Source organism: Drosophila nasuta, chromosome 3 (assembly GCF_023558535.2).
Source record: "Drosophila nasuta strain 15112-1781.00 chromosome 3, ASM2355853v1, whole genome shotgun sequence".
In the NCBI taxonomy this organism is placed as follows: Eukaryota; Metazoa; Arthropoda; class Insecta; order Diptera; family Drosophilidae; genus Drosophila; species Drosophila nasuta.
This window is the reverse complement of record NC_083457.1, coordinates 34,452,290-34,479,779: the sequence shown is the minus strand read 5'-3', so window position 1 is coordinate 34,479,779 and position 27,490 is coordinate 34,452,290. Positions and strand designations below refer to the sequence as shown.

The 27,490-nt window shown below is 39.2% G+C and overlaps 3 protein-coding genes across 6 annotated transcripts; all 3 read left to right on the top strand.

The window, feature by feature from the left end:
* The first annotated feature begins 72 nt into the window (after window positions 1-72).
* On the top strand, window positions 73-2,252 carry LOC132793038 (uncharacterized). Of its 2 annotated transcripts, none has more exons than XM_060802634.1 (5): window positions 73-341; window positions 422-566; window positions 624-755; window positions 810-971; window positions 1,031-2,252. In XM_060802634.1, the coding sequence occupies exons 1-5, from the start codon at window positions 232-234 to the stop codon at window positions 1,856-1,858; spliced, it is 1,377 nt and encodes a 458-aa protein (XP_060658617.1). In that variant the 5' UTR covers window positions 73-231; the 3' UTR covers window positions 1,859-2,252. The 2 variants fall into 2 exon arrangements, with proteins under 2 accessions (XP_060658617.1, XP_060658616.1); XM_060802633.1 differs by having other exon boundaries at window positions 74-359.
* Window positions 2,253-2,409: 157 nt separating this feature from the next.
* LOC132793029 (uncharacterized) lies at window positions 2,410-4,948 on the top strand. Of its 3 annotated transcripts, XM_060802618.1 has the most exons (5): window positions 2,412-2,693; window positions 2,766-2,910; window positions 2,968-3,099; window positions 3,153-3,332; window positions 4,074-4,944. In XM_060802618.1, exons 1-5 carry the CDS (start codon window positions 2,566-2,568, stop codon window positions 4,806-4,808), a joined length of 1,320 nt encoding a protein of 439 aa, XP_060658601.1. In that variant the 5' UTR covers window positions 2,412-2,565; the 3' UTR covers window positions 4,809-4,944. The 3 variants fall into 3 exon arrangements, with proteins under 3 accessions (XP_060658603.1, XP_060658601.1, XP_060658604.1); XM_060802620.1 differs by lacking the exons at window positions 2,766-2,910; window positions 2,968-3,099 and having other exon boundaries at window positions 2,410-2,693; window positions 4,074-4,948; XM_060802621.1 differs by lacking the exons at window positions 2,766-2,910; window positions 2,968-3,099; window positions 3,153-3,332 and having other exon boundaries at window positions 4,074-4,941.
* A 1,770-nt stretch (window positions 4,949-6,718) lies between these two features.
* Window positions 6,719-26,532, top strand: LOC132788188 (serine-rich adhesin for platelets-like). The gene is made up of 4 exons (XM_060795520.1): window positions 6,719-13,569; window positions 13,634-16,008; window positions 16,093-24,536; window positions 26,449-26,532. Exons 1-4 carry the CDS (start codon window positions 6,719-6,721, stop codon window positions 26,530-26,532), a joined length of 17,754 nt encoding a protein of 5,917 aa, XP_060651503.1.
* The last annotated feature ends 958 nt before the right edge of the window (window positions 26,533-27,490 follow it).

Genomic DNA, 27,490 nt, shown 5'->3' with positions numbered 1-27,490 from the left:
TTAAACAGTGAATCGGTAATTCAAATACCAAAGATCTTTAAATACATACTCGTATATATACTCATATGGTATAGCTTTAAAAGTGGCAGATACTTTCCGTTCAATGTCAAATTTATATGTTTAAATTATTTAGTTCTTGTGAGCTGTTTTGTTGTTTTTGTTGTCTGCTGTAAATGTTTGTTACCAAGGAGTGATATCCATGTTCATTGGCCCTTTGGAGCTTCGGCTACCATGAAAGCCAGCTACCAAAACTATCACATATATAAGAAAGCCCGACGAAAATTTGCTTTTCAATCGTATTTGCTGTTGTGTGTATGGCTTTTACTGGGTATAATACAATGGTGCGTTGTCTGCCTTGCGTAAGTTCCTTATGTCACAATATTATATTTATAAATAAATATCGAAAAATTTCTGTTCGCAGTGATCCCATAAGAGAAGTATTCTATGATCATTATCAAGTATGCATTATCACATTTGCTGTAGCGCTTCTGTTTTTTTTCTTTTATGTATATTATGAGAAGCTACGATTCAACAATGGTCTTAACTATCTGATCAGCGTATTAATTGTGAGTCGTTTTTAAGTTTTAATTTATTATAAATTTAGCATTGAGTTGTATTTTCAGATTGAGCTGCAAATAATATCGCTTTTCGCATTGGTAGCACGAGTATATTGGCCCGATCTGATATTCTTTTTTGCATTATGTGTTCTTGTATTGTTTATGGCTATATTTATTAGCTCTATACTTCCAAGGCGGGTTAGTTAATCTCTAAATATTAGACAAACCTAAGTATACATTTTGAATTCACAGATTGATTTAACCATTGATGTGGCACTGCTTTTCATTTGCGCTTTCTTTAGCATTTTGGGTGCAATCTTTTTTCTGATGTGTCGATTTGTCATAACACAAAAACATTCTGGAACAAAAACTTTTTTCATTTTTGAATCATTAATTTCTTTAATGTTTCTCATGGTGAGTTTCTATTCCCGTTGTTTTCTAAATTATTTGGATAAAGATTTTATTTTTGATAGTTTGTCATGTATCATGCTCAAACCATTAATGGAAGCCGATTTGCGGAGATGCGACTCAATGATTTCTTGCTGGCATCACTAATTCTCTTCCATGACTTTCTTATCATTTACTGGCTAACATTCTACTGGCAATTCCACAATAAACCCTTGACGCCTGATAATATTTTAAGACAAACGACGGATCGTACCAGAACAACAGTTAACGAGGAAAAAACACCTGCAGAGGGTAGTGAAGACGATGTTACAGTAACGGACGACTATTACGATGCAACTGATGAATCCCTATATGAAAATAGCGAAGAAAATACTGTTACATCTGATGTTTATAGCAATGCAGATTCTAGTACCGAAGCAGAAATGTCATCTGATGACGAGTATTATTACAGTAGTGAAACTTCTTCAGCAACAACAGACGATTATGTTGACTATAGTTCTGATGCATCTTATGATGATGCCAGTGTTGAAGAGTCTAGTGAGGTTACTATGGGAACAACAAACAATTCAGGTGCAACCGATACAATATCTTCTCCAGCAACTGCAATGTCTTCTGGTAACGATACCAATAATGTTTCTGCGGAAACAACAGACGACTCCGGTGCTACAATTGCAGGAACTGTTCCAGCAACTGCAATTTCTTCTGATGACGGTTCTATTGAAACTAATTTAACAACAATCGATTCCGATGCTGCAATTTCAGAATCTTTTGCTACAACTACAATGCCTTCCGATTACGATCAGGTTTCTGTTGCAACAAAAGTCGATTCTGAAACTGTAACAACAGAATCTTTTGATTCAACTGCAATATTTTCTGAGGACGATGTCAGTTAAGCCATTCCTGTAGACTTTAATTGAAAATGCAGATTGTCATGTGCAAAAATTAAATTCCGGAAATTCCAAGTCCATTATAATGGTTTTTATACTGAGAGCATTTAATTCAATAAAAAACTGAAAAGAAGGCGCGTTCGTTGGTTAACCCATATGAAATCAACCAAATCCAAATACTCTTTGAAATGAGCGAGAACGATTTGGAAACTTGTGCAAAAAATTGTCAAAACTGTCACATGTGTATTAACATTAATCTTTAAGCTTATACAAATAAGTACAGAAGACCAATATCGGTAGAGCGATGAGGCAGCTGAAATCCATTATATGTGACATGTATAAAATTAAGCCAATTATAATTTAATTTCTCTCCGTACTCAATAAAATCATAAATAAAATACCCGGTATATTTGTCGGTCTGGATTCCATTGTTCGATTTAAATGTAAGCTTAATTTGCAAACCTATGTTAATGTTAAGTTTGCATGTGATATGCGAAGAAATTGTCGGCCTTACAAAGCAATAACTCAGGATGTTGTGATTTATAAAATATGGCATAGTTTAAAGGTTTCTAGATATTTTTTCTTTCAGTGTCAAATTTATATGTTTAATAGATTTAGTGCTTCCTAGTTTTACTGTTTTTGTAGTCCGCTTTAAGTGCTTGTTGCCAAGGAAGGACCTCAATATTTATTGGCGTTCTGGAGCTCCGGCTACCATGAACGCTAGCTACTGGAACTATCGCAGATATAAGAAAGCCCGTCGGAAGTTTGCTATTAAATCTTATTTCCTATTAAGCGTATGGCTTTTACTGGGTATAATACAATGGTGCATTGTCTGCCTTATGTAAGTTCCTTATGTCACAATATAATATCTATAAATGAACATATGTATAGCTCGAAAAATTTACTCTCGCAGTGATCGCATAAGAAAAATATTCTACGACCATTATGTAATAAGCACCATTACATTTGTAGTAGCGCTTTTGCTCTTATATATCTATTTATGTATTGAGAGGCTACGCTTTGTCAAATGTCTTAACGTTCTGATCTGCGTATTAATTGTGAGTTTCACTTTATTATTAATCCCTCAAAAATTGAGAATATTGTTGTATTTTTAGGTTGAGCTGCAAATAATATCCCTTTTCGCATTGGTTGCAGGAGTATATTGGCCCGATCTGATTTCCTTTTTTGCATTATGTGTTCTTGTATTGTTTATGGCTATATTTGTTGGCTCTATACTTCCAAGACGAGTTAGATTTATTTAAAATATTCTTCTGTCAATTTAAGCACACCGATTTTACAGATTGACTTAACTCAAAATGTGGCAGTGCTTTTCATTTTCGGCTTCTTTTGCGTTTTGGGTGCAATATTCATTCTCATGTGCAGTTTTCTGATACCAGAAAAAAAACCAGGTCACATTCTTTACAAAGAATTTGGAAGTTTTCTCATCTTTGAAATTTTAATTTCCGTGATGATTCTTGTTGTAAGTTTCCATTCCAGTTGTTATACCCGCTACCCATAGGGTTGAAGGGTATTATAACTTTGCGCCGGCAGGAAATGTATGTAACAGGTAGAAGGAGGCATCTCCGACCCTATAAAGTATATATATTTTTGATCAGCGTCAACAGCCGAGACGATATAGCCATGTCCGTCTGTCCGTCTGTGTGTCTGTGTGTCTGTCCGTATGAAACACTGGATCTCAGAGACTATAAGAGATAGAGCTATATTTTTTCGACGGCATTGTTATGTTTGCACGCAGATCAAGTTTGTTTCAAATTTTTTGCCACGCCCACTTCCGCCCCCGCAAATCAAAAAAATCGAATAACAAGCGTAATTTTAAAGCTAGAGTTCCGAATTTTGGTATATATAATAACTACTATAGTAGTTATGATTTCTGGCTGCGATCAGATAAAAATTGTCGAAGTTATTAAAGAAATACTTTTGTATGGGCAAAAACGCCTACTTACTAGGGGTCTTAGTTGCTTTGGCTGACAATCTGGTATATTGTGCCGTGTACTATATCTATCTATCTGTTTGGTATAAACATACCATTTGGTATATTTTTAGTATTTTTTTAGTATTTTTGGTATATTTTGAAAATGATACCGCAATATTTTGCCTTTATTAAAAATGGGTAGCGGGTATCTCACAGTCGAGCACACTCGTCTGTAACTATCTTACTTGTTTTTTAAAATGATTCTAATTAAAATTTGCTCACTTATAGTTTGTCATGTACCATGCACAAACTATTCAAGGAAGCCGATTTGCGGAGATGCGACTCAATGATTTCTTGCTGGCATCGCTAATTCTCTTTCATGACTTTCTTATCATTTATTGGCTGACATTCTACTGGCAATACAAGGAAAAACCCTTCACACCCGACAAAAGTTTACGAACAACGTCAGACTCAACCGGAAGAAGAATTCTTGGAAAACATACTGCTGCAATACCCGGTGATGCAGAGAATACTATCCAAACTGTCATTGAAGTAACGGACGATTATTACGATGCTACTATTGTCACATCCAGTAAAGCTAGTGAAGTCGAATCTAGTATTGAAGTATCAAAGTCTACAGATGTCGATTATTACTTCGATATTAGGGAAGTCCCTTTAGCAATGACATACGATTCTAGCGATACTATTTTTGGAATAACCGGCGATACTGGCGATGAACCATCAGAATCCTTTGGTGATGAAAGCATAATGTCCAATAATAAACCTGAAGTTAAGGTCCTGTATGCTCCTCAGCACACATCAGAACCACTAACAATAACTTTTGACTTTATGAAGGACGATATTGCAAGAGCATCGAAGTCAATGATTCAAAGAAGCTGGGATCGTATAACAAAAGATGATAGTGACATGTTTATTAACATTAAAAAGCCAACTGATAATCATATATCTACTGAAGAGCTACGTCGCTATAACGTTGAAGAAACTGAAATCGAGTATATGTGACAAGTATTTATTTATGATTTACTTTTAGAATTAAAAAAAGTAATGAATGTAATGATGTTTAAAAAATTACCTTATATTATATATGACAATATGACAAAATTTAAAATATTCCAGATACTTTTCCGTTCAATGTCAAATTTATTTGTTTATTTTAATTAGTTCTTGTAAGCTGTGTTGTTGTTTTTGTTGTCCGCCGTAAATGTCAGTAAAACGATCATTGGTGCTCCGGAGCTCCGGCTGCCATGAGAGCCAGCTACCGGAACTATCTCATCAATAAGAAAGCCCGTCGCAAGTTTATTTGCAAGTCTTATTTATTTTTATGTCTATGGCTCATATTGGGTATAATACAATGGTGTGTTGTCTGCCTTGTGTAAGTTCCGTATGTCACAATATAATATTTATTTATGTATATCTATAAAGATCGAAAAATATCTGCTCGCAGTGACCCCATAAGAAAAATATTTTATGACCATTATGAAGTATGCTTCGTTACATTTCTTATAGCGCTTATTCTCTTTTTCATCTACGTATTCGTTGAGAAGCTACGCTTAATCGATGGCCTGAGATTTATAATCAGTATATTAATTGTGAGTTGGACTTAATTATTTATCCTCATACCATAATTCTAGCATAATATATTTTTAGGTTGAGCTGCAAATAATATCGCTATTCGCATTGGTTGCACGAGTTTATTGGCCTGATCTCATATTCTTTTTTGGAATTTGTGTCGTTGTATTGTTTATTTTTATATTCATTAGCTCTATACTTCCAAGACGGGTTAGTTTTCTTTTAAATTACACTTTCCTAATAACCCATTTTAATTTCGCAGATTGATTTAACCCAAAATGTGGCAAATCTTTTCATTGGCGCCTTTATTAGCATATTGGCCGCAATCTTTATTCTTCTTCGTTTTCTGTTAGTAGAGAAAAAGTCTGGCTCTTTCATTTCGAACGGATCACTAAGCTTTCTCGCCTTTGAATTATTAATTTCCTATATGATTCTCATGGTAAGTAATATTACAATAGATTTTTAAGTCTTTCGGATTAAGATTTTGTATTTGATAGTTTGTCATGTATCATGCACAAACTATCAAAGGATGCCGATTTGCAGAGATGAGACTGAGTGACTCCTTGCTGGCATCCTTAATACTCTTTCATGACTTTCTTATCATTTACTGGCTAACATTCTACTGGCAATTCCACAATAAACCCTTAACACCCGGAAAACTCATAAGAACCACGACAGAGATAACTTCAACGCCAGATGAGGACAACCCAGAATCTGATTCAGATATGACTTTCGTCGACACTGCAAAACCACATCCCTTGTCAAGCACAGCAACAACAAGTCCCTCGCCAACAACCGTTGCATCTTCTGGAAAAATCACTAGCACTGCAAGAACAACTGCTTTGTCAACAACCGTTGCATCTTCTGGGAAAATCACTAGCTCTGCAAGAACAACTGCTTCGTCAACAACTGTTGCATCTTCTAAAGATACTACTAAAAGAGTTACAAGCACAGCAACAACAACAGTTGCAACATCAACTCCTTCGTCAACAACTGTTGCATCTTCTAAAGATACTACTAAAAGAGTTACAAGCACAGCAAAAACAACAGTTGCAACATCAGCTTTTTTGTCAACAACTCTTGCATCGTATGAAGATACTAGCACAAAAGTGACAAGCACAGCAATAACCACTCCGTTGTCAACAACCTTAGCATCTTCTGAGAAAGTCACCACCACTGCAACGACAACTCCTTTGTCAACAATTGATGCATCTTCAAAAGATACTACTAAAAAAGTAACAAGCACAGCAACAACAACAGTTGCAACATCAACTCCTTCGTCTACAACTGTTACATCCTCTGATGATACGACCAAAAGAGTCACAAGCACAGCAACAATATCAATGGCAACATCACCTTTGTTGTCAACAACAGTCGCATCTTCTGATAAAGCTTCAAGCACTGTCACAGCAACTCTTTCCTCATCAACTCATGCATCTTCTAAAGATACTAGCACAAAAGTGACAAGCACAGCAATAACAACTCCTTTGCCAACAACCGTAGCATCTTCCGAAAAATTCACCACCACTGCAACGACAACTCCTTTGTCAACAATTGTTGCATCTTCTGAAGATACTACTAAAAGAGTTACGAGCACAGCAACAACAACAGTTGCAACATCAACTCCTTTGTCTTCTGAAAAAGTTACAAGCAAAGCCACAACAATTCCATTGCCAATAACTGTTGAATCTTCTGAAGATACTGTTGCATCTTCGGATAAATATTCAAGCAGTGTCTCAGCAACTCTTTCGTCAACAACTGGTACATCTTCTAATGATACAACCAAAGAAGAGTCTACTTCTGAAACCGTCTTATCTTCTGAAACCGTCTTATCTTCTGATGACTATTACTACGACGAATCTACTGAAGCTTCATTGTCAACAACCGTTGCATCTACTGATGAAGCTTCTAGCACTGCCACAACTCTATCGTCAACATCTGGTACATCTTCTGATGATACAACCGAAGAAGAGTCCACTTCTCAAACCGTCTTGTCTTCCGATGACTATTATTACGACGAATCTACTGAAGCTTCATTGTCAACAACTGGCACATCTTCTGATGAATATTCAAGCACTGCAACAACTTTTTCATCAACAACTGGTACGTCTTCTAATGATACAACAAAAGAAGAGTCTACTTCTGAAACCGTCTTGTCTTCCGATGACTATTATTACGACGAATCTACTGAAGCTTCATTGTCAACAACTGGTACATCTTCCGATGAATATTCAAGCAATGCCACAACTCTTTCGTCAACAACTGGTACATCTTCTAATGACACAACCAAAGAAGAGTCTACTTCTGAAACCGTCTTGTCTTCTGATGACTATTACTACGACGAATCAACTGAAGCTTCATTGTCAACAACAGGTACATCTTCCGATGAAGATTCAAGCAATGCCACAACTCTTTCGTCAACAACTGGTACATCTTCTAATGATACAACCAAAGAAAAGTCTACTTCTGAAACTGTCTTGTCTTCCGACGACTATTATTACGACGAATCTACTGAAGCTTTATTGTCAACAACTGTTTCGTCTACTGATGAAGATTCAAGCATTGCCACAATTCTTTCGTCAACAACTGGTACGTCTTCTAATGATACAACCGAAGAAGAGTCTACTTCTGAAACCGTATTGTCTTCTGATGACTATTATTACGACGAATCAACTGAAGCCTCATTGTCAACAACACTTACATCTTCTGATGAATATTCAAGCAATGCCACAACTCTTTCGTCAACAACTGGTACATCTTCTAATGATACAACCAAAGAAAAGTCTACTTCTGAAACTGTCTTGTCTTCCGACGACTATTATTACGACGAATCTACTGAAGCTTTATTGTCAACAACTGTTTCGTCTACTGATGAAGATTCAAGCATTGCCACAATTCTTTCGTCAACAACTGGTACATCTTCTAATGATACAACCAAAGAAGAGTCTACTTCTGAAACCGTCTTGTCATCCGACGACTATCATTACGATGAATCTACTGAAGCTTCATTGTCAACAACCGTTGCATCTACTGATGAATATTCAAGCAATGCCACAACTCTTTCGTCAACAACTGGTACATCTTCTAATGATACAACCAAAGAAGAGTCTACTTCTGAAACCGTCTTGTCTTCCGATGACTATTATTACGACGAATCTACTGAAGCTTCATTGTCAACAACTGGTACATCTTCTGATGAATATTCAAGCAATGCCACAACTCTTTCGTCAACAACTGGTACATCTTCTAATGATACAACCAAAGAAGAGTCTACTTCTGAAACCGTCTTGTCTTCCGATGACTATTATTACGATGAATCTACTGAACCTTCATTGTCAACAACTGGTACGTCTTCTGATGAAGATTCAAGCAATGCCACAACTCTTTCGCAAACAACTGGTACATCTTCTATTGATACAACCAAAGAAGAGTCTACTTCTGAAACCGTCTTGTCTTCCGATGACTATTATTCCGACGAATCTACTGAAGCTTCATTGTCAACAACTGGTACATCTTCTGATGAAGTTTCAAGTAATGCCACAACTCTTTCGTCAACAACTGGTACATCTTCTAATGATACAACAAAAGAAGAGTCTACTTCTGAAACCGTCTTGTCTTCCGATGACTATTATTACGACGAATCTACTGAAGCTTCATTGTCAACAACTGGTACATCTTCCGATGAATATTCAAGCAATGCCACAACTCTTTCGTCAACAACTGGTACATCTTCTAATGACACAACCAAAGAAGAGTCTACTTCTGAAACCGTCTTGTCTTCTGATGACTATTACTACGACGAATCAACTGAAGCTTCATTGTCAACAACAGGTACATCTTCCGATGAAGATTCAAGCAATGCCACAACTCTTTCGTCAGCAACTGGTACATCTTCTAATGATACAACCAAAGAAGAGTCTACTTCTGAAACTGTCTTGTCTTCCGACGACTATTATTACGACGAATCTACTGAAGCTTTATTGTCAACAACTGTTTCGTCTACTGATGAAGATTCAAGCATTGCCACAATTCTTTCGTCAACAACTGGTACGTCTTCTAATGATACAACCAAAGAAGAGTCTACTTCTGAAACCGTCTTGTCTTCCTACGACTATTATTACGACGAATCTACTGAAGCTTCATTGTCAACAACTGGTACATCTTCTGATGAAGATTCAAGCATTGCCACAACTCTTTCGTCAACAACTGGTACATCTTCTAATGACACAACCAAAGAAGAGTCTACTTCTGAAACCGTCTTGTCTTCTGATGACTATTATTACGACGAATCTACTGAAGCTTCATTGTCAACAACTGGTACATCTTCTGATGAATATTCAAGCAATGCCACAACTCTTTCGTCAACAACTGGTACATCTTCTAATGATACAACCAAAGAAGAGTCTACTTCTGAAACCGTCTTGTCTTCTGATGACTATTATTACGACGAATCTACTGAAGCCTCATTGTCAACAACACTTGCATCTTCTGATGAAGATTCAAGCATTGCCACATCTCTTTCGTCAACAACTGGTACATCTTCTAATGATACAACCAAAGAAGAGTCTACTTCTGAAACCGTCTTGTCTTCCGATGACTATTATTACGACGAATCTACTGAAGCTTCATTGTCAACAACTGGTACATCTTCTGATGAAGTTTCAAGTAATGCCACAACTCTTTCGTCAACAACTGGTATATCTTCTAATGATACAACCAAAGAAGAGTCTACTTCTGAAACCGTCTTGTCTTCCGACGACTATTATTACGACGAATCTACTGAAGCTTCATTGTCAACAACTGGTACGTCTTCTGGTGAAGATTCAAGCAATGCCACAACTCTTTCGTCAACAACTGGTACATCTTCTAATGATACAACCAAAGAAGAGTCTACTTCTGAAACCGTCTTGTCTTCTGATGACTATTACTACGACGAATCTACTGAAGCCTCATTGTCAACAACACTTGCATCTTCTGATGAAGATTCAAGCATTGCCACAACTCTTTCGTCAACAACTGGTACATCTTCTAATGATACAACCAAAGAAGAGTCTACTTCTGAAACTGTCTTGTCTTCCGACGACTATTATTACGACGAATCTACTGAAGCTTTATTGTCAACAACTGTTTCGTCTACTGATGAAGATTCAAGCATTGCCACAATTCTTTCGTCAACAACTGGTACATCTTCTAATGATACAACCAAAGAAGAGTCTACTTCTGAAACCGTCTTGTCTTCCGACGACTATTATTACGACGAATCTACTGAAGCTTTATTGTCAACAACTGGTACATCTTCCGATGAATATTCAAGCAATGCCACAACTCTTTTGTCAACAACTGGTACATCTTCTAATGACACAACCAAAAAAGAGTCTACTTCTGAAACCGTCTTGTCTACCGATGACTATTATTACGACGAATCTACTGAAGCTTCATTGTCAACAACTGGTACATCTTCTGATGAAGTTTCAAGTAATGCCACAACTCTTTCGTCAACAACTGGTACATCTTCTAATGATACAACCAAAGAAGAGTCTACTTCTGAAACCGTCTTGTCTTCCGATGACTATTATTACGACGAATCTACTGAAGCTTCATTGTCAACAACTGGTACATCTTCCGATGAATATTCAAGCAATGCCACAACTCTTTCGTCAACAACTGGTACATCTTCTAATGACACAACCAAAGAAGAGTCTACTTCTGAAACCGTCTTGTCTTCTGATGACTATTACTACGACGAATCAACTGAAGCTTCATTGTCAACAACAGGTACATCTTCCGATGAAGATTCAAGCAATGCCACAACTCTTTCGTCAACAACTGGTACATCTTCTAATGATACAACCGAAGAAGAGTCTACTTCTGAAACCATCTTGTCTTCCGATGACTATTATTACGACGAATCTACTGAAGCTTCATTGTCAACAACTGGTACGTCTTCTGGTGAAGATTCAAGCAATGCCACAACTCTTTCGTCAACAACTGGTACATCTTCTAATGATACAACCAAAGAAGAGTCTACTTCTGAAACCGTCTTGTCTTCTCATGACTATTACTACGACGAATCTACTGAAGCCTCATTGTCAACAACACTTGCATCTTCTGATGAAGATTCAAGCATTGCCACAACTCTTTCGTCAACAACTGGTACATCTTCTAATGATACAACCAAAGAAGAGTCTACTTCTGAAACCATCTTGTCTTCCGATGACTATTATTACGACGAATCTACTGAAGCTTCATTGTCAACAACTGGTACGTCTTCTGGTGAAGATTCAAGCAATGCCACAACTCTTTCGTCAACAACTGGTTCATCTTCTAATGATACAACCAAAGAAGAGTCTACTTCTGAAACCGTCTTGTCTTCTGATGACTATTACTACGACGAATCTACTGAAGCCTCATTGTCAACAACACTTGCATCTTCTGATGAAGATTCAAGCATTGCTACAACTCTTTCGTCAACAACTGGTACATCTTCTAATGATACAACCAAAGAAGAGTCTACTTCTGAAACTGTCTTGTCTTCCGACGACTATTATTACGACGAATCTACTGAAGCCTCATTGTCAACAACACTTGCATCTTCTGATGAATATTCAAGCAATGCCACAACTCTTTCGTCAACAAGTGGTACATCTTCGAATGATACAACCAAAGAACAGTCTACTTCTGAAACCGTCTTGTCTTCTGATGACTATTATTACGACGAATCTACTGAAGCCTCATTATCAACAACACTTGCATCTTCTGATGAAGATTCAAGCATTGCCACAACTCTTTCGTCAACAACTGGTACATCTTCTAATGATACAACCAAAGAAGAGTCTACTTCTGAAACCGTCTTGTCTTCCGATGACTATTATTACGACGAATCTACTGAAGCTTCATTGTCAACAACTGGTACATTTTCTGATGAATATTCAAGCAATGCCACAACTCTTTCGTCAACAACTGGTACATCTTCGAATGATACAACCAAAGAAGAGTCTACTTCTGAAACCGTCTTGTCTTCTGATGACTATTATTACGACGAATCTACTGAAGCCTCATTATCAACAACACTTGCATCTTCTGATGAAGATTCAAGCATTGCCACAACTCTTTCATCAACAACTGGTACATCTCCTAATGATACAACCAAAGAAGAGTCTACTTCTGAAACCGTCTTGTCTTCCGATGACTATTATTACGACGAATCTACTGAAGCTTCATTGTCAACAACTGGTACATCTTCCGATGAATATTCAAGCAATGCCACAACTCTTTCGTCAACAACTGGTACATCTTCTAAAGATACAACCAAAGAAGAGTCTACTTCTGAAACTGTCTTGTCTTCCGACGACTATTATTACGACGAATCTACTGAAACTTTATTGTCAACAACTGTTTCGTCTACTGATGAAGATTCAAGCATTGCCACAATTCTGTCGTCAACAACTGGTACGTCTTCTAATGATACAACCAAAGAAGAGTCTACTTCTGAAACCGTCTTGTCTTCCGACGACTATTATTACGACGAATCTACTGAAGTTTCATTGTCAACAACTGGTACATCTTCTGATGAATATTCAAGCATTGCCACAACTCTTTCGTCAACAACTGGTACATCTTCTAATGATACAACCAAAGAAGGGTCTACTTCTGAAACCCTCTTGTCTTCCGATGACTATTATTACGACGAATCTACTGAAGCTTCATTGTCAACAACTGGTACGTCTTCTGGTGAAGATTCAAGCAATGCCACAACTCTTTCGTCAACAACTGGTTCATCTTCTAATGATACAACCAAAGAAGAGTCTACTTCTGAAACCATCTTGTCTTCCGATGACTATTATTACGACGAATCTACTGAAGCTTCATTGTCAACAACTGGTACGTCTTCTGGTGAAGATTCAAGCAATGCCACAACTCTTTCGTCAACAACTGGTTCATCTTCTAATGATACAACCAAAGAAGAGTCTACTTCTGAAACCGTCTTGTCTTCTGATGACTATTACTACGACGAATCTACTGAAGCCTCATTGTCAACAACACTTGCATCTTCTGATGAAGATTCAAGCATTGCCACAACTCTTTCGTCAACAACTGGTACATCTTCTAATGATACAACCAAAGAAGAGTCTACTTCTGAAACTGTCTTGTCTTCCGACGACTATTATTACGACGAATCTACTGAAGCCTCATTGTCAAACAACACTTGCATCTTCTGATGAATATTCAAGCAATGCCACAACTCTTTCGTCAACAAGTGGTACATCTTCGAATGATACAACCAAAGAAGAGTCTACTTCTGAAACCGTCTTGTCTTCTGATGACTATTATTACGACGAATCTACTGAAGCCTCATTATCAACAACACTTGCATCTTCTGATGAAGATTCAAGCATTGCCACAACTCTTTCGTCAACAACTGGTACATCTTCTAATGATACAACCAAAGAAGAGTCTACTTCTGAAACCGTCTTGTCTTCCGATGACTATTATTACGACGAATCTACTGAAGCTTCATTGTCAACAACTGGTACATTTTCTGATGAATATTCAAGCAATGCCACAACTCTTTCGTCAACAACTGATACATCTTCGAATGATACAACCAAAGAAGAGTCTACTTCTGAAACCGTCTTGTCTTCTGATGACTATTATTACGACGAATCTACTGAAGCCTCATTATCAACAACACTTGCATCTTCTGATGAAGATTCAAGCATTGCCACAACTCTTTCATCAACAACTGGTACATCTCCTAATGATACAACCAAAGAAGAGTCTACTTCTGAAACCGTCTTGTCTTCCGATGACTATTATTACGACGAATCTACTGAAGCTTCATTGTCAACAACTGGTACATCTTCCGATGAATATTCAAGCAATGCCACAACTCTTTCGTCAACAACTGGTACATCTTCTAAAGATACAACCAAAGAAGAGTCTACTTCTGAAACTGTCTTGTCTTCCGACGACTATTATTACGACGAATCTACTGAAACTTTATTGTCAACAACTGTTTCGTCTACTGATGAAGATTCAAGCATTGCCACAATTCTGTCGTCAACAACTGGTACGTCTTCTAATGATACAACCAAAGAAGAGTCTACTTCTGAAACCGTCTTGTCTTCCGACGACTATTATTACGACGAATCTACTGAAGTTTCATTGTCAACAACTGGTACATCTTCTGATGAATATTCAAGCATTGCCACAACTCTTTCGTCAACAACTGGTACATCTTCTAATGATACAACCAAAGAAGGGTCTACTTCTGAAACCCTCTTGTCTTCTGACGACTATTATTACGACGAATCTACTGAAGCCTCATTGTCAACAACTGGTAAGTCTTCTGATGAATATTCAAGCAATGCCACAACTCTTTCGTCAACAACTGGTACATCTTCTAATGATACAACCAAAGAAGAGTCTACTTCTGAAACCGTCTTGTCTTCCGATGACTATTATTACGACGAATCTACTGAAGCTTCATTGTCAACAACTGGTACATCTTCTGATGAATATTCAAGCAATGCCACAACTCTTTCGTCAACAACTGGTACATCTTCTAATGATACAACCAAAGAAGAGTCTACTTCTGAAACCGTCTTGTCTTCTGATGACTATTATTACGACGAATCTACTGAAGCCTCATTGTCAACAACACTTGCATCTTCTGATGAAGATTCAAGCATTGCCACAACTCTTTCGTCAACAACTGGTACATCGTCTAATGATACAACCAAAGAAGAGTCTACTTCTGAAACCGTCTTGTCTTCCGATGACTATTATTACGATGAATCTACTGAAGCTTCATTGTCAACAACTGGTACGTCTTCTGATGAAGATTCAAGCAATGCCACAACTCTTTCGTCAACAACTGGAACATCTTCTAATGATACAACCAAAGAAGAGTCTACTTCTGAAACCGTCTTGTCTTCTGATGACTATTACTACGACGAATCAACTGAAGCTTCATTGTCAACAACAGGTACATCTTCCGATGAAGATTCAAGCAATGCCACAACTCTTTCGTCAACAACTGGTACATCTTCTAATGATACAACCAAAGAAGAGTCTACTTCTGAAACCGTCTTGTCTTCCGATGACTATTATTACGACGAATCTACTGAAGCTTCATTGTCAACAACTGGTACGTCTTCTGGTGAGGATTCAAGCAATGCCACAACTCTTTCGTCAACAACTGGTACATCTTCTAATGATACAACCAAAGAAGAGACTACTTCTGAAACCGCCTTGTCTTCCGACGACTATTACGACGAATCTACTGAAGCTTCATTGTCAACAACTGGTACACCTTCTGACGAATATTCAAGCAATGCCACAACTCTTTCGTCAACAACTGGTACATCTTCGAATGATACAACCAAAGAAGAGTCTACTTCTGAAACCGTCTTGTCTTCTGATGACTATTACTACGACGAATCTACTGAAGCCTCATTGTCAACAACACTTGCATCTTCTGATGAAGATTCAAGCATTGCCACAACTCTTTCGTCAACAACTGGTACATCTTCTAATGATACAACTAAAGAAGAGTCTACTTCTGCAACCGTCTTGTCTACCGATGACTATTATTACGACGAATCTACTGAAGCCTCATTGTCAACAACTGGTAAGTCTTCTGATGAATATTCAAGCAATGTCACAACTCTTTCGTCAACAACTGGTTCATCTTCTATTGATACAACTAATGAAGAGTCTACTTTTGAAACCGTCTTGTCTTCTGATGACTATTACTACGATGAATCTACTGAAGCTTCATTGTCAACAACTGTTGCGTCTACTGATGAAGATTCAAGCAGTGCCACAGCAACTCTTTTGTCAACAACTGGTAAATCTTCTGATGAGGATTCAAGCACTGCTACAACTCTTTCGTCAACAACTATCTCATCTTCTGATGAAGATACAAGCACTGCCACAACGCTTTCGTCAACAACTGGTACATCTTTCAATGATACAACAAAAGAGGAGTCTACTTCTGAAACCAACTTGTCTTCCGACGACTATTATTACGACGAATCTACTGAAGCTTCATTGTCAACAGCTGTTGCATCTTCTGATGAAGATTCTAGCACTGCTACAACTCTTTCATCAACAACTATCTCATCTTCTGATGAAGATACAAGCTTTGCCACAACGCTTTCGTCAATAACTGATACATCTTTTACTGATACAACAAAAGAAGAGTCTGCTTCTGAAACCGAAATGTCTTCCGATGACTATTATTACGACGAATCTACTGAAGCTTTATTGTCAACAACTGTTACATCTTCTGATGAAGATTCTAGCACTGCTACAACTCTTTCATCAACAACTATCTCATCTTCTGATGAAGATACAAGCTTTGCCACAACGCTTTCGTCAATAACTGATACATCTTTTACTGATACAACAAAAGAAGAGTCTACTTCTGAAACCGTCTTGTCTTCTGATGACTATTACTACGACGAATCTACTGAAGCTTCATTGTCAACAACTGTTGCATCATCTGATGAAGATTCAAGCAGTGCCACAGCAACTCTTTTGTCAACAACTGGTAAATCTTCTGATGAAGATACAAGCACTGCCACAACGCTTTCGTCAACAACTGGTACATCTTTCAATGATACAACAAAAGAAGAGTCTACTTCTGAAACCATCTTGTCTTCCGACGACTATTATTACGACGAATCTACTGATGCTTCATTGTCAACAACTGTTGCATCTTCTTATGAAGATTCTAGCACTGCTACAACTCTTTCGTCAACAACTGGTACATCTTCTGATGAATATTCAAGCGATGCCACAACTCTTTCGTCAACAACTGGTACATCTTCTGATGATACAACCAAAGAAGAGTCTACTTTTGAAACCGTCTCGTCTTCTGATGACTTTTCTTACGACGAATCTACTGAAGCTTCATTGTCAACAATTGTTGCATCATCTGATGAAGATTCAAGCAGTGCAAAAGCAACTCTTTTGTCAACAACTGGTAAATCTTCTGATGACTATTCAAGCACTATCACAACGCTTTCGTCAACAAGTGGTACATCTTTCAATGATACAACAAAAGAAGAGTCTGCTTCTAAAACCGACTTGTCTTCTGATGACTATTATTACGACGAATCTACTGAAGCTTCATTGTCAACAACTGTTGCATCATCTGGTGAAGATTCAAGCAGTGCCACAGCAACTCTTTTGTCAACAACTGGTAAATCTTCTGATGACTATTCAAGCACTATCACAACGCTTTCGTCAACAAGTGGTACATCTTTCAATGATACAACAAAAGAAGAGTCTGCTTCTAAAACCGACTTGTCTTCTGATGACTATTATTACGACGAATCTACTGAAGCTTCATTGTCAACAACTGTTGCATCATCTGGTGAAGATTCTAGCACTGCTACAACTCTTTCGTCAACAACTGGTACATCTTCTGATGAATATTCAAGCGATGCCACAACTCTTTCGTCAACAACTGGTACATCTTCTGATGATACAACCAAAGAAGAGTCTACTTTTGAAACCGTCTCGTCTTCTGATGACTTTTCTTACGACGAATCTACTGAAGCTTCATTGTCAACAACTGTTGCATCATCTGATGAAGATTCAAGCAGTGCAAAAGCAACTCTTTTGTCAACAACTGGTAAATCTTCTGATGACTATTCAAGCACTATCACAACGCTTTCGTCAACAACTGGTACATCTTTCAATGATACAACAAAAGAAGAGTCTGCTTCTAAAACCGACTTGTCTTCTGATGACTATTATTACGACGAATCTACTGAAGCTTCATTGTCAACAACTGTTGCATCATCTGGTGAAGATTCAAGCAGTGCCACAGCAACTCTTTTGTCAACAACTGGTAAATCTTCTGATGAAGATACAAGCACTGCCACAACGCTTTCGTCAACAACTGGTACATCTTCTGATGAATATTCAAGCGATGCCCCAACTCTTTCGTCAACAACTGGAACATCTTCTGATGATACAACCAAAGAAGAGTCTACTTTTGAAACCGTCTCGTCTTCCGACGACTATTATTACGACGAATCTACTGAAGCTTCATTGTCAACAACTGTTGCATCTTCTGATAAATATTCAAGCAGTGCCACAGCAACTCTTTTGTCAACAACTGGTAAATCTTCTGATAAAGATTCAAGCACTGCCACAACTCTCTCGTCAACAACTGATACATATTCTGATGATACAACCAAAGAAGAGTCTACTTCTGAAACCGTCTCGTCTTCCGACGACTATTATTACGACGAATCTACTGAAGCTTCATTGTCAACAACTGTTGCATCGTCCGATGAAGATTCAAGCAGTGTCACAGCAACTCTTTCTTCAACTACTAGTACATCTTCTGATAAAGATTCAAGCACTGCCACAACTCTCTCGTCAACAACTGATACATATTCTGATGATACAACCAAAGAAGAGTCTACTTCTGAAACCGTCTTGTCTTCCGACGACTATTATTACGACGAATCTACTGAAGCTTCATTGTCAACAACTGTTGCATCTTCTGATGAAGGTTCAAGCAATGCCACAACACTTTCGTCAACAACTGGTACATCCTCTGATGAATATTCAAGCACTGCCACAGCAACTCTTTCGTCGACAACAGATGCAACTTCTGAAGATACTAGCACAAAACTGACACGCACTGCAACGACTGCAGTTGCAACATCAACTCCTTTGTCAACAACTGTTAGATCCTCTGATGATACTACCAAAAACATGACGAGCACAGCAACAACAACAGTTGCAACATCATCTTCGTTGTCAACAACCGTAGCAACAGCAACTTTTTCGCCAACAACTGGTACATCTTCTATTGATACAAACAAAGAAGACTCTACTTTTGAAACTGTCTCGTCTTCTGATGACTATTATTACGACGAATCTACTGAAGCTTCATTGTCAACAATTGTTGCAACATCCGATGAAGATTTAAGCACTGCCACAGCAACTCTTTCGTCGACAGATGCAACTTCTGAAGATACTACCACAAAACTGACAAGCACTGCAACGACTGCAGTTGCAACATCAACTCCTTTGTCAACAACTGTTAGATCCTCTGATGATACTACCAAAAACATGACGAGCACAGCAACAACAACAGTTGCAACATCATCTTCGTTGTCAACAACCGTAGCAACAGCAACTTTTTCGCCAACAACTGGTACATCTTCTATTGATACAACCAAAGAAGACTCTACTTTTGAAACTGTCTCGTCTTCTGATGACTATTATTACGATGAATCTACTGAAGCTTCATTGTCAACAATTGTTGCAACATCCGATGAAGATTTAAGCACTGCCACAGCAACTCTTTCGTCGACAGATGCAACTTCTGAAGATACTACCACAAAACTGACAAGCACTGCAACGACTGCAGTTGCAACATCAACTCCTTTGTCAACAACTGTTAGATCCTCTGATGATACTACCAAAAAAGTGACGAGCACAGCAACAACAACAGTTGCAACATCAGCTCCGTTGTCAACAACCGTAGCAACAGCAACTTTTTCGTCATCAACTGGTACATTTTCTGTTGATACAACCAAAGAAGACTCTACTTTTGAAACCGTCTCGTCTTCTGATGACTATTATTACGACGAATCTACTGAAGCTTCATTGTCAACAACTGTTGCATCATCCGATGAAGATTCAAGCAGTGTCACAGCAACTCTTTCGTCGACAACAGATGCAACTTCTGAAGATACTAGCACAAAACTGACAAGCACTGCAACGACTGCAGTTGCAACATCATCTCCTTTGTCAACAACTGTTAGATCCTCTGATGATACTACCAAAAAAGTGACGAGCACAGCAACAACAACAGTTGCAACATCATCTTCGTTGTCAACAATCGTAGCATCTTCTGATGGAGATTCAAGCACTGCCACCACAACTTTTTCGTCAACAACAGTTGCTACTTCTGAAGGTACTAGCTCAAAAGTGACAAGCGCAGCAACAACAACAATTGCAACATCAGCTCCGTTGTCAACAACCGTAGCATCTTCTGAGAAAATCACCAGTATTGCAACGACTGCAGTTGCAACATCAACTCCTTTGTCAACAACCGTAGCATCTTCTGAGAAAGTCACCAGTACTGCATCGACTACAGTTGCAACATCAACTCCTTTGTCAACAACTGTAAGATCCTCTGATGATACTACCAAAAAAGTGACGAGCACAGCAACAACAACAGTTGCACCATCAGCTCCGTTGTCAACAACCGTAGCAACAGCAACTTTTTCGTCAACAACTGGTACATTTTCTGTTGATACAACCAAAGAAGACTCTACTTTTGAAACCGTCTCGTCTTCTGATGACTATTATTACGACGAATCTACTGAAGCTTCATTGTCAACAGCTGTTGCATCATCCGATGAAGATTCAAGCAGTGTCACAGCAACTCTTTCGTCAACAACTGGTACATCTTCTGATCAAGATTTAAGCAGTGCCACAGCAACTCTTTGGTCGACAACAGTTGCTACTTCTGAAGATACTAGCTCAAAAGTGACAAGCGCAGCAACAACAACAGTTGCAACATCAGCTCCGTTGTCAACAACCGTAGCATCTTCTGAGAAAGTCACCAGTACTGCAACGACTACAGTTTTAACATCAACTCCTTTGTCAACAACTGTTAGATCCTCTGATGATACTACCAAAAAAGTGACGAGCACAGCAACAACAACAGTTGCAACATCATCTCCGTTGTCAACAACCGTAGCATCTTCTGATGGAGATTCAAGCACTACCACCACAACTTTTTCGACAACACCAGTTGCTACTTCTGAAGATACTAGCTCAAAAGTTACAAGCGCACCAACAACAACAGTTGCAACATCAGCTCCGTTGTCAACAACCGTAGCATCTTCTGAGAAAGTCACCAGTACTGCAACGACTGCAGTTGCAACATCAACTCCTTTGTCAACAACTGTTAGATCCTCTGATGATACTACCAAAAAAGTGACGAGCACAGCAACAACAACAGTTGCAACATCATCTTCGTTGTCAACAATCGTAGCATCTTCTGATGGAGATTCAAGCACTGCCACCACAACTTTTTCGTCAACAACAGTTGCTACTTCTGAAGGTACTAGCTCAAAAGTGACAAGCGCAGCAACAACAACAATTGCAACATCAGCTCCGTTGTCAACAACCGTAGCATCTTCTGAGAAAATCACCAGTATTGCAACGACTGCAGTTGCAACATCAACTCCTTTGTCAACAACCGTAGCATCTTCTGAGAAAGTCACCAGTACTGCATCGACTACAGTTGCAACATCAACTCCTTTGTCAACAACTGTAAGATCCTCTGATGATACTACCAAAAAAGTGACGAGCACAGCAACAACAACAGTTGCACCATCAGCTCCGTTGTCAACAACCGTAGCAACAGCAACTTTTTCGTCAACAACTGGTACATTTTCTGTTGATACAACCAAAGAAGACTCTACTTTTGAAACCGTCTCGTCTTCTGATGACTATTATTACGACGAATCTACTGAAGCTTCATTGTCAACAGCTGTTGCATCATCCGATGAAGATTCAAGCAGTGTCACAGCAACTCTTTCGTCAACAACTGGTACATCTTCTGATCAAGATTTAAGCAGTGCCACAGCAACTCTTTGGTCGACAACAGTTGCTACTTCTGAAGATACTAGCTCAAAAGTGACAAGCGCAGCAACAACAACAGTTGCAACATCAGCTCCGTTGTCAACAACCGTAGCATCTTCTGAGAAAGTCACCAGTACTGCAACGACTACAGTTTTAACATCAACTCCTTTGTCAACAACTGTTAGATCCTCTGATGATACTACCAAAAAAGTGACGAGCACAGCAACAACAACAGTTGCAACATCATCTCCGTTGTCAACAACCCTAGCATCTTCTGATGGAGATTCAAGCACTACCACCACAACTTTTTCGACAACACCAGTTGCTACTTCTGAAGATACTAGCTCAAAAGTTACAAGCGCACCAACAACAACAGTTGCAACATCAGCTCCGTTGTCAACAACCGTAGCATCTTCTGAGAAAGTCACCAGTACTGCAACGACTGCAGTTGCAACATCAACTCCTTTGTCAACAACTGTTAGATCCTCTGATGATACTACCAAAAAAGTGACGAGCACAGCAACAACAACAGTTGCAACATCATCTTCGTTGTCAACAATCGTAGCATCTTCTGATGGAGATTCAAGCACTGCCACCACAACTTTTTCGTCAACAACAGTTGCTACTTCTGAAGGTACTAGCTCAAAAGTGACAAGCGCAGCAACAACAACAATTGCAACATCAGCTCCGTTGTCAACAACCGTAGCATCTTCTGAGAAAATCACCAGTATTGCAACGACTGCAGTTGCAACATCAACTCCTTTGTCAACAACCGTAGCATCTTCTGAGAAAGTCACCAGTACTGCATCGACTACAGTTGCAACATCAACTCCTTTGTCAACAACTGTAAGATCCTCTGATGATACTACCAAAAAAGTGACGAGCACAGCAACAACAACAGTTGCAACATCAGCTCCGTTGTCAACAACCGTAGCAACAGCAACTTTTTCGTCAACAACTGGTACATTTTCTGTTGATACAACCAAAGAAGACCCTACTTTTGAAACCGTCTCGTCTTCTGATGACTATTATTACGACGAATCTACTGAAGCTTCATTGTCAACAGCTGTTGCATCATCCGATGAAGATTCAAGCAGTGTCACAGCAACTCTTTCGTCAACAACTGGTACATCTTCTGATCAAGATTTAAGCAGTGCCACAGCAACTCTTTGGTCGACAACAGTTGCTACTTCTGAAGATACTAGCTCAAAAGTGACAAGCGCAGCAACAACAACAGTTGCAACATCAGCTCCGTTGTCAACAACCGTAGCATCTTCTGAGAAAGTCACCAGTACTGCAACGACTACAGTTTTAACATCAACTCCTTTGTCAACAACTGTTAGATCCTCTGATGATACTACCAAAAAAGTGACGAGCACAGCAACAACAACAGTTGCAACATCATCTCCGTTGTCAACAACCGTAGCATCTTCTGATGGAGATTCAAGCACTACCACCACAACTTTTTCGACAACACCAGTTGCTACTTCTGAAGATACTAGCTCAAAAGTTACAAGCGCACCAACAACAACAGTTGCAACATCAGCTCCGTTGTCAACAACCGTAGCATCTTCTGAGAAAGTCACCAGTACTGCAACGACTGCAGTTGCAACATCAACTCCTTTGTCAACAACTGTTAGATCCTCTGATGATACTACCAAAAAAATGACGAGCGCAGCAGCAACAACAGTTGCAACATCAGCTCCGTTGTCAACAACCGTAGCATCTTCTGATGGAGATTCAAGCACTACCACCACAACTTTTTCGACAACACCAGTTGCTACTTCTGAAGATACTAGCTCAAAAGTTACAAGCGCACCAACAACAACAGTTGCAACATCAGCTCCGTTGTCAACAACCGTAGCATCTTCTGAGAAAGTCACCAGTACTGCAACGACTGCAGTTGCAACATCAACTCCTTTGTCAACAACTGTTAGATCCTCTGATGATACTACCAAAAAAATGACGAGCGCAGCAACAACAACAGTTGCAACATCAGCTCCGTTGTCAACAACCGTAGCATCTTCTGAGAAAGTCACCAGTACTGCAACGACTGCAGTTGCAACATCAACTCCTTTGTCAACAACTGTTAGATCCTCTGATGATACTACCAAAAAAATGACGAGCACAGCAACAACAACAGTTGCAACGTCAGCTCCGTTGTCAACAACCGTAGCATCTTCTGAAGGAGATTCAAGCACTGCCACTTTCTCGCCAACAGCTATTGCAACTTCTGAAGATACTAGCACAAAACTGACAAGCACTGCAACGACTGCAGTTGCCACATCAACTCCTTTGTCAACAACTGTTAGATCCTCTGATGATACTACCAAAAAAGTGACGAGCACAGCAACAACAACAGTTGCAACATCATCTCCGTTGTCAACAACCGTAGCATCTTCTGAAGGAGATTCAAGCACTGCCACTTTCTCGCCAACAGCTATTGCAACTTCTGAAGATACTAGCACAAAACTGACAAGCACTGCAACGACTGCAGTTGCAACATCAACTCCTTTGTCAACAACTGTAAGATCCTCTGATGATACTACCAAAAAAGTGACGAGCACAGCAACAACAACAGTTGCAACATCAGCTCAGTTGTCAACAACCGTAGCATCTTCTGAGAAAGTCACCAGTACTGCAACGACTACAGTTTTAACATCAATTCCTTTGTCAACAACTGTTAGATCCTCTGATGATACTACCAAAAAAATGACGAGCACAGCAACAACAACAGTTGCAACATCAGCTTCGTTGTCAACAACCGTAGCATCTTCTGATGGAGATTCAAGCACTACCACCACGACTTTTTCGTCAACACCAGTTGCTACTTCTGAAGATACTAGCTCAAAAGTTACAAGCGCACCAACAACAATAATTGCAACATCAGCTCCGTTGTCAACAACCGTTGCATCTTCTGAGAAAGTCACCAGTACTGCAACGACTACAGTTTTAACATCAACTGCTTTGTCAACAACTGTTAGATCCTCTGATGATACTACCAAAAAAATGACGAGCACAGCAACAACAACAGTTGCAACGTCAGCTCCGTTGTCAACAACCGTAGCATCTTCTGAAGGCGATTCAAGCACTGCCACTTTCTCGCCAACAGCTATTGCAACTTCTGAAGATACTAGCACAAAACTGACAAGCGCTGCAACGACTACAGTTTTAACATCAACTCCTTTGTCAACAACTGTAAGATCCTCTGATGATACTACCAAAAAAGTGACGAGCACAGCAACAACAACAGTTGCAACATCAGCTTCGTTGTCAACAACCGTAGCAACAGCAACTTTTTCGTCAACAACTGGTACATTTTCTGTTGATACAACCAAAGAAGACTCTACTTTTGAAACCGTCTCGTCTTCTGATGACTATTATTACGACGAATCTACTGAAGCTTCATTGTCAACAACTGTTGCATCATCCGATGAAGATTCAAGCAGTGTCACAGCAACTCTTTCGTCGACAACAGATGCAACTTCTGAAGATACTAGCACAAAACTGACAAGCACTGTAACGACTACAGTTTTAACATCAACTCCTTTGTCAACAACTGTTAGATCCTCTGATGATACTACCAAAAAAGTGACGAGCACAGCAACAACAACAGTTGCAACATCAGCTCCGTTTTCCACAACCGTAACATCTTCTGAAGGAGATTCAAGTACTGCCACTTTCTCGCCAACAGCTATTGCAACTTCTGAAGATACTAGCACAAAACTGACAAGCACTGCAACGACTGCAATTGCAACATCAACTCCTTTGTCAACAACTGTCAGATCCTCTGATGATACTACCAAAAAAATGACGAGCACAGCAACAACAACAGTTGCGACATCAGCTCCGTTGTCAACAACCGTAACATCTTCTGAGGGAGATTCAAGTACTGCCACTTTCTCGCCAACAGCTATTGCAACTTCTGAAGATACTAGCACAAAACTGACAAGCACTGCAACGACTACAGTTTTAACATCAACTCCTTTGTCAACAACTGTTAGATCCTCTGATGATACTACCAAAAAAGTGACGAGCACAGCAACAACAACAGTTGCAACATCAGCTCCGTTTTCCACAACCGTAACATCTTCTGAAGGAGATTCAAGTACTGCCACTTTCTCGCCAACAGCTATTGCAACTTCTGAAGATACTAACACAAAACTGACAAGCACTGCAACGACTACAGTTTTAACATCAACTCCTTTGTCAACAACTGTTAGATCCTCTGATGATACTACCAAAAAAATGACGAGCACAGCAATAACAACAGTTGCAACATCATCTCCGTTGTCAACAACCGTAGCAACAGCAACTTTTTCGTCAACAGCTGGTACATTTTCTGTTGATACAACCAAAGAAGACTCTACTTTTGAAACCGTCTCGTCTTCTGATGACTATTATTACGACGAATCTACTGAAGCTTCATTGTCAACAGCTGTTGCATCATCCGATGAAGATTCAAGCAGTGTCACAGCAACTCTTTCGTCAACAACTGGTACATCTTCTGATCAAGATTTAAGCAGTGCCACAGCAACTCTTTGGTCGACAACAGTTGCTACTTCTGAAGATACTAGCTCAAAAGTGACAAGCGCAGCAACAACAACAGTTGCAACATCAGCTCCGTTGTCAACAACCGTAGCATCTTCTGAGAAAGTCACCAGTACTGCAACGACTACAGTTTTAACATCAACTCCTTTGTCAACAACTGTTAGATCCTCTGATGATACTACCAAAAAAATGACGAGCACAGCAACAACAACAGTTGCAACATCATCTTCGTTGTCAACAATCGTAGCATCTTCTGATGGAGATTCAAGCACTGCCACCACAACTTTTTCGTCAACACCAGTTGCTACTTCTGAAGATACTAGCTCAAAAGTTACAAGCGCACCAACAACAACAATTGCAACATCAGCTCCGTTGTCAACAACCGTTGCATCTTCTGAGAAAGTCACCAGTACTGCAACGACTGCAGTTGCAACATCAACTCCTTTGTCAACAACTGTTAGATCCTCTGATGATACTACCAAAAAAGTCACGAGCACAGCAACAAGAACAGTTAAAACATCATCTCCGTTGTCAACCACCGTAGCAACAGCAACTTTTTCGTCAACAACTGGTACATATTCTGTTGATACAACCAAAGAAGACTCTACTTTTGAAACCGTCTCGTCTTCTGATGACTATTATTACGACGAATCTACTGAAGCTTCATTGTCAACAACTGTTGCATCATCCGATAAAGATTCAAGCAGTGTCACAGCAACTCTTTCGTCAACAACTGGTACATCTTCTGATCAAGATTTAAGCAGTGCCACAGCAACTCTTTCGTCGACAACAGATGCAACTTCTGAAGATACTAGCACAAAACTGACAAGCACTGCAACAACTGCAGTTGCAACATCAACTCCTTTGTCAACAACTGTTAGATCCTCTGATGATACTACCAAAAAAGTGACGAGCACAGCAACAACAAC

Bases quoted from the DNA above. Each gene is read 5' to 3' on its own strand.
- LOC132793038 (XM_060802633.1), top strand. From the start codon at position 232: ATGAAAGCCAGCTACCAAAACTATCACATATATAAGAAAGCCCGACGA. The intron at 360-421 runs GTAAGTTCCTTA...TTCTGTTCGCAG, and splicing joins TGGTGCGTTGTCTGCCTTGC to TGATCCCATAAGAGAAGTAT. The intron at 567-623 runs GTGAGTCGTTTT...TTGTATTTTCAG, and splicing joins ATCTGATCAGCGTATTAATT to ATTGAGCTGCAAATAATATC.
- LOC132793029 (XM_060802618.1), top strand. From the start codon at position 2,566: ATGAACGCTAGCTACTGGAACTATCGCAGATATAAGAAAGCCCGTCGG. The intron at 2,694-2,765 runs GTAAGTTCCTTA...TTACTCTCGCAG, and splicing joins TGGTGCATTGTCTGCCTTAT to TGATCGCATAAGAAAAATAT. The intron at 2,911-2,967 runs GTGAGTTTCACT...TTGTATTTTTAG, and splicing joins TTCTGATCTGCGTATTAATT to GTTGAGCTGCAAATAATATC.
- LOC132788188 (XM_060795520.1), top strand. From the start codon at position 6,719: ATGGCAACATCACCTTTGTTGTCAACAACAGTCGCATCTTCTGATAAA. The intron at 13,570-13,633 runs GTCAAACAACAC...TTCGTCAACAAG, and splicing joins GAATCTACTGAAGCCTCATT to TGGTACATCTTCGAATGATA. The intron at 24,537-26,448 runs GTAAGATCCTCT...CATTGTCAACAG, and splicing joins CAACTCCTTTGTCAACAACT to CTGTTGCATCATCCGATGAA.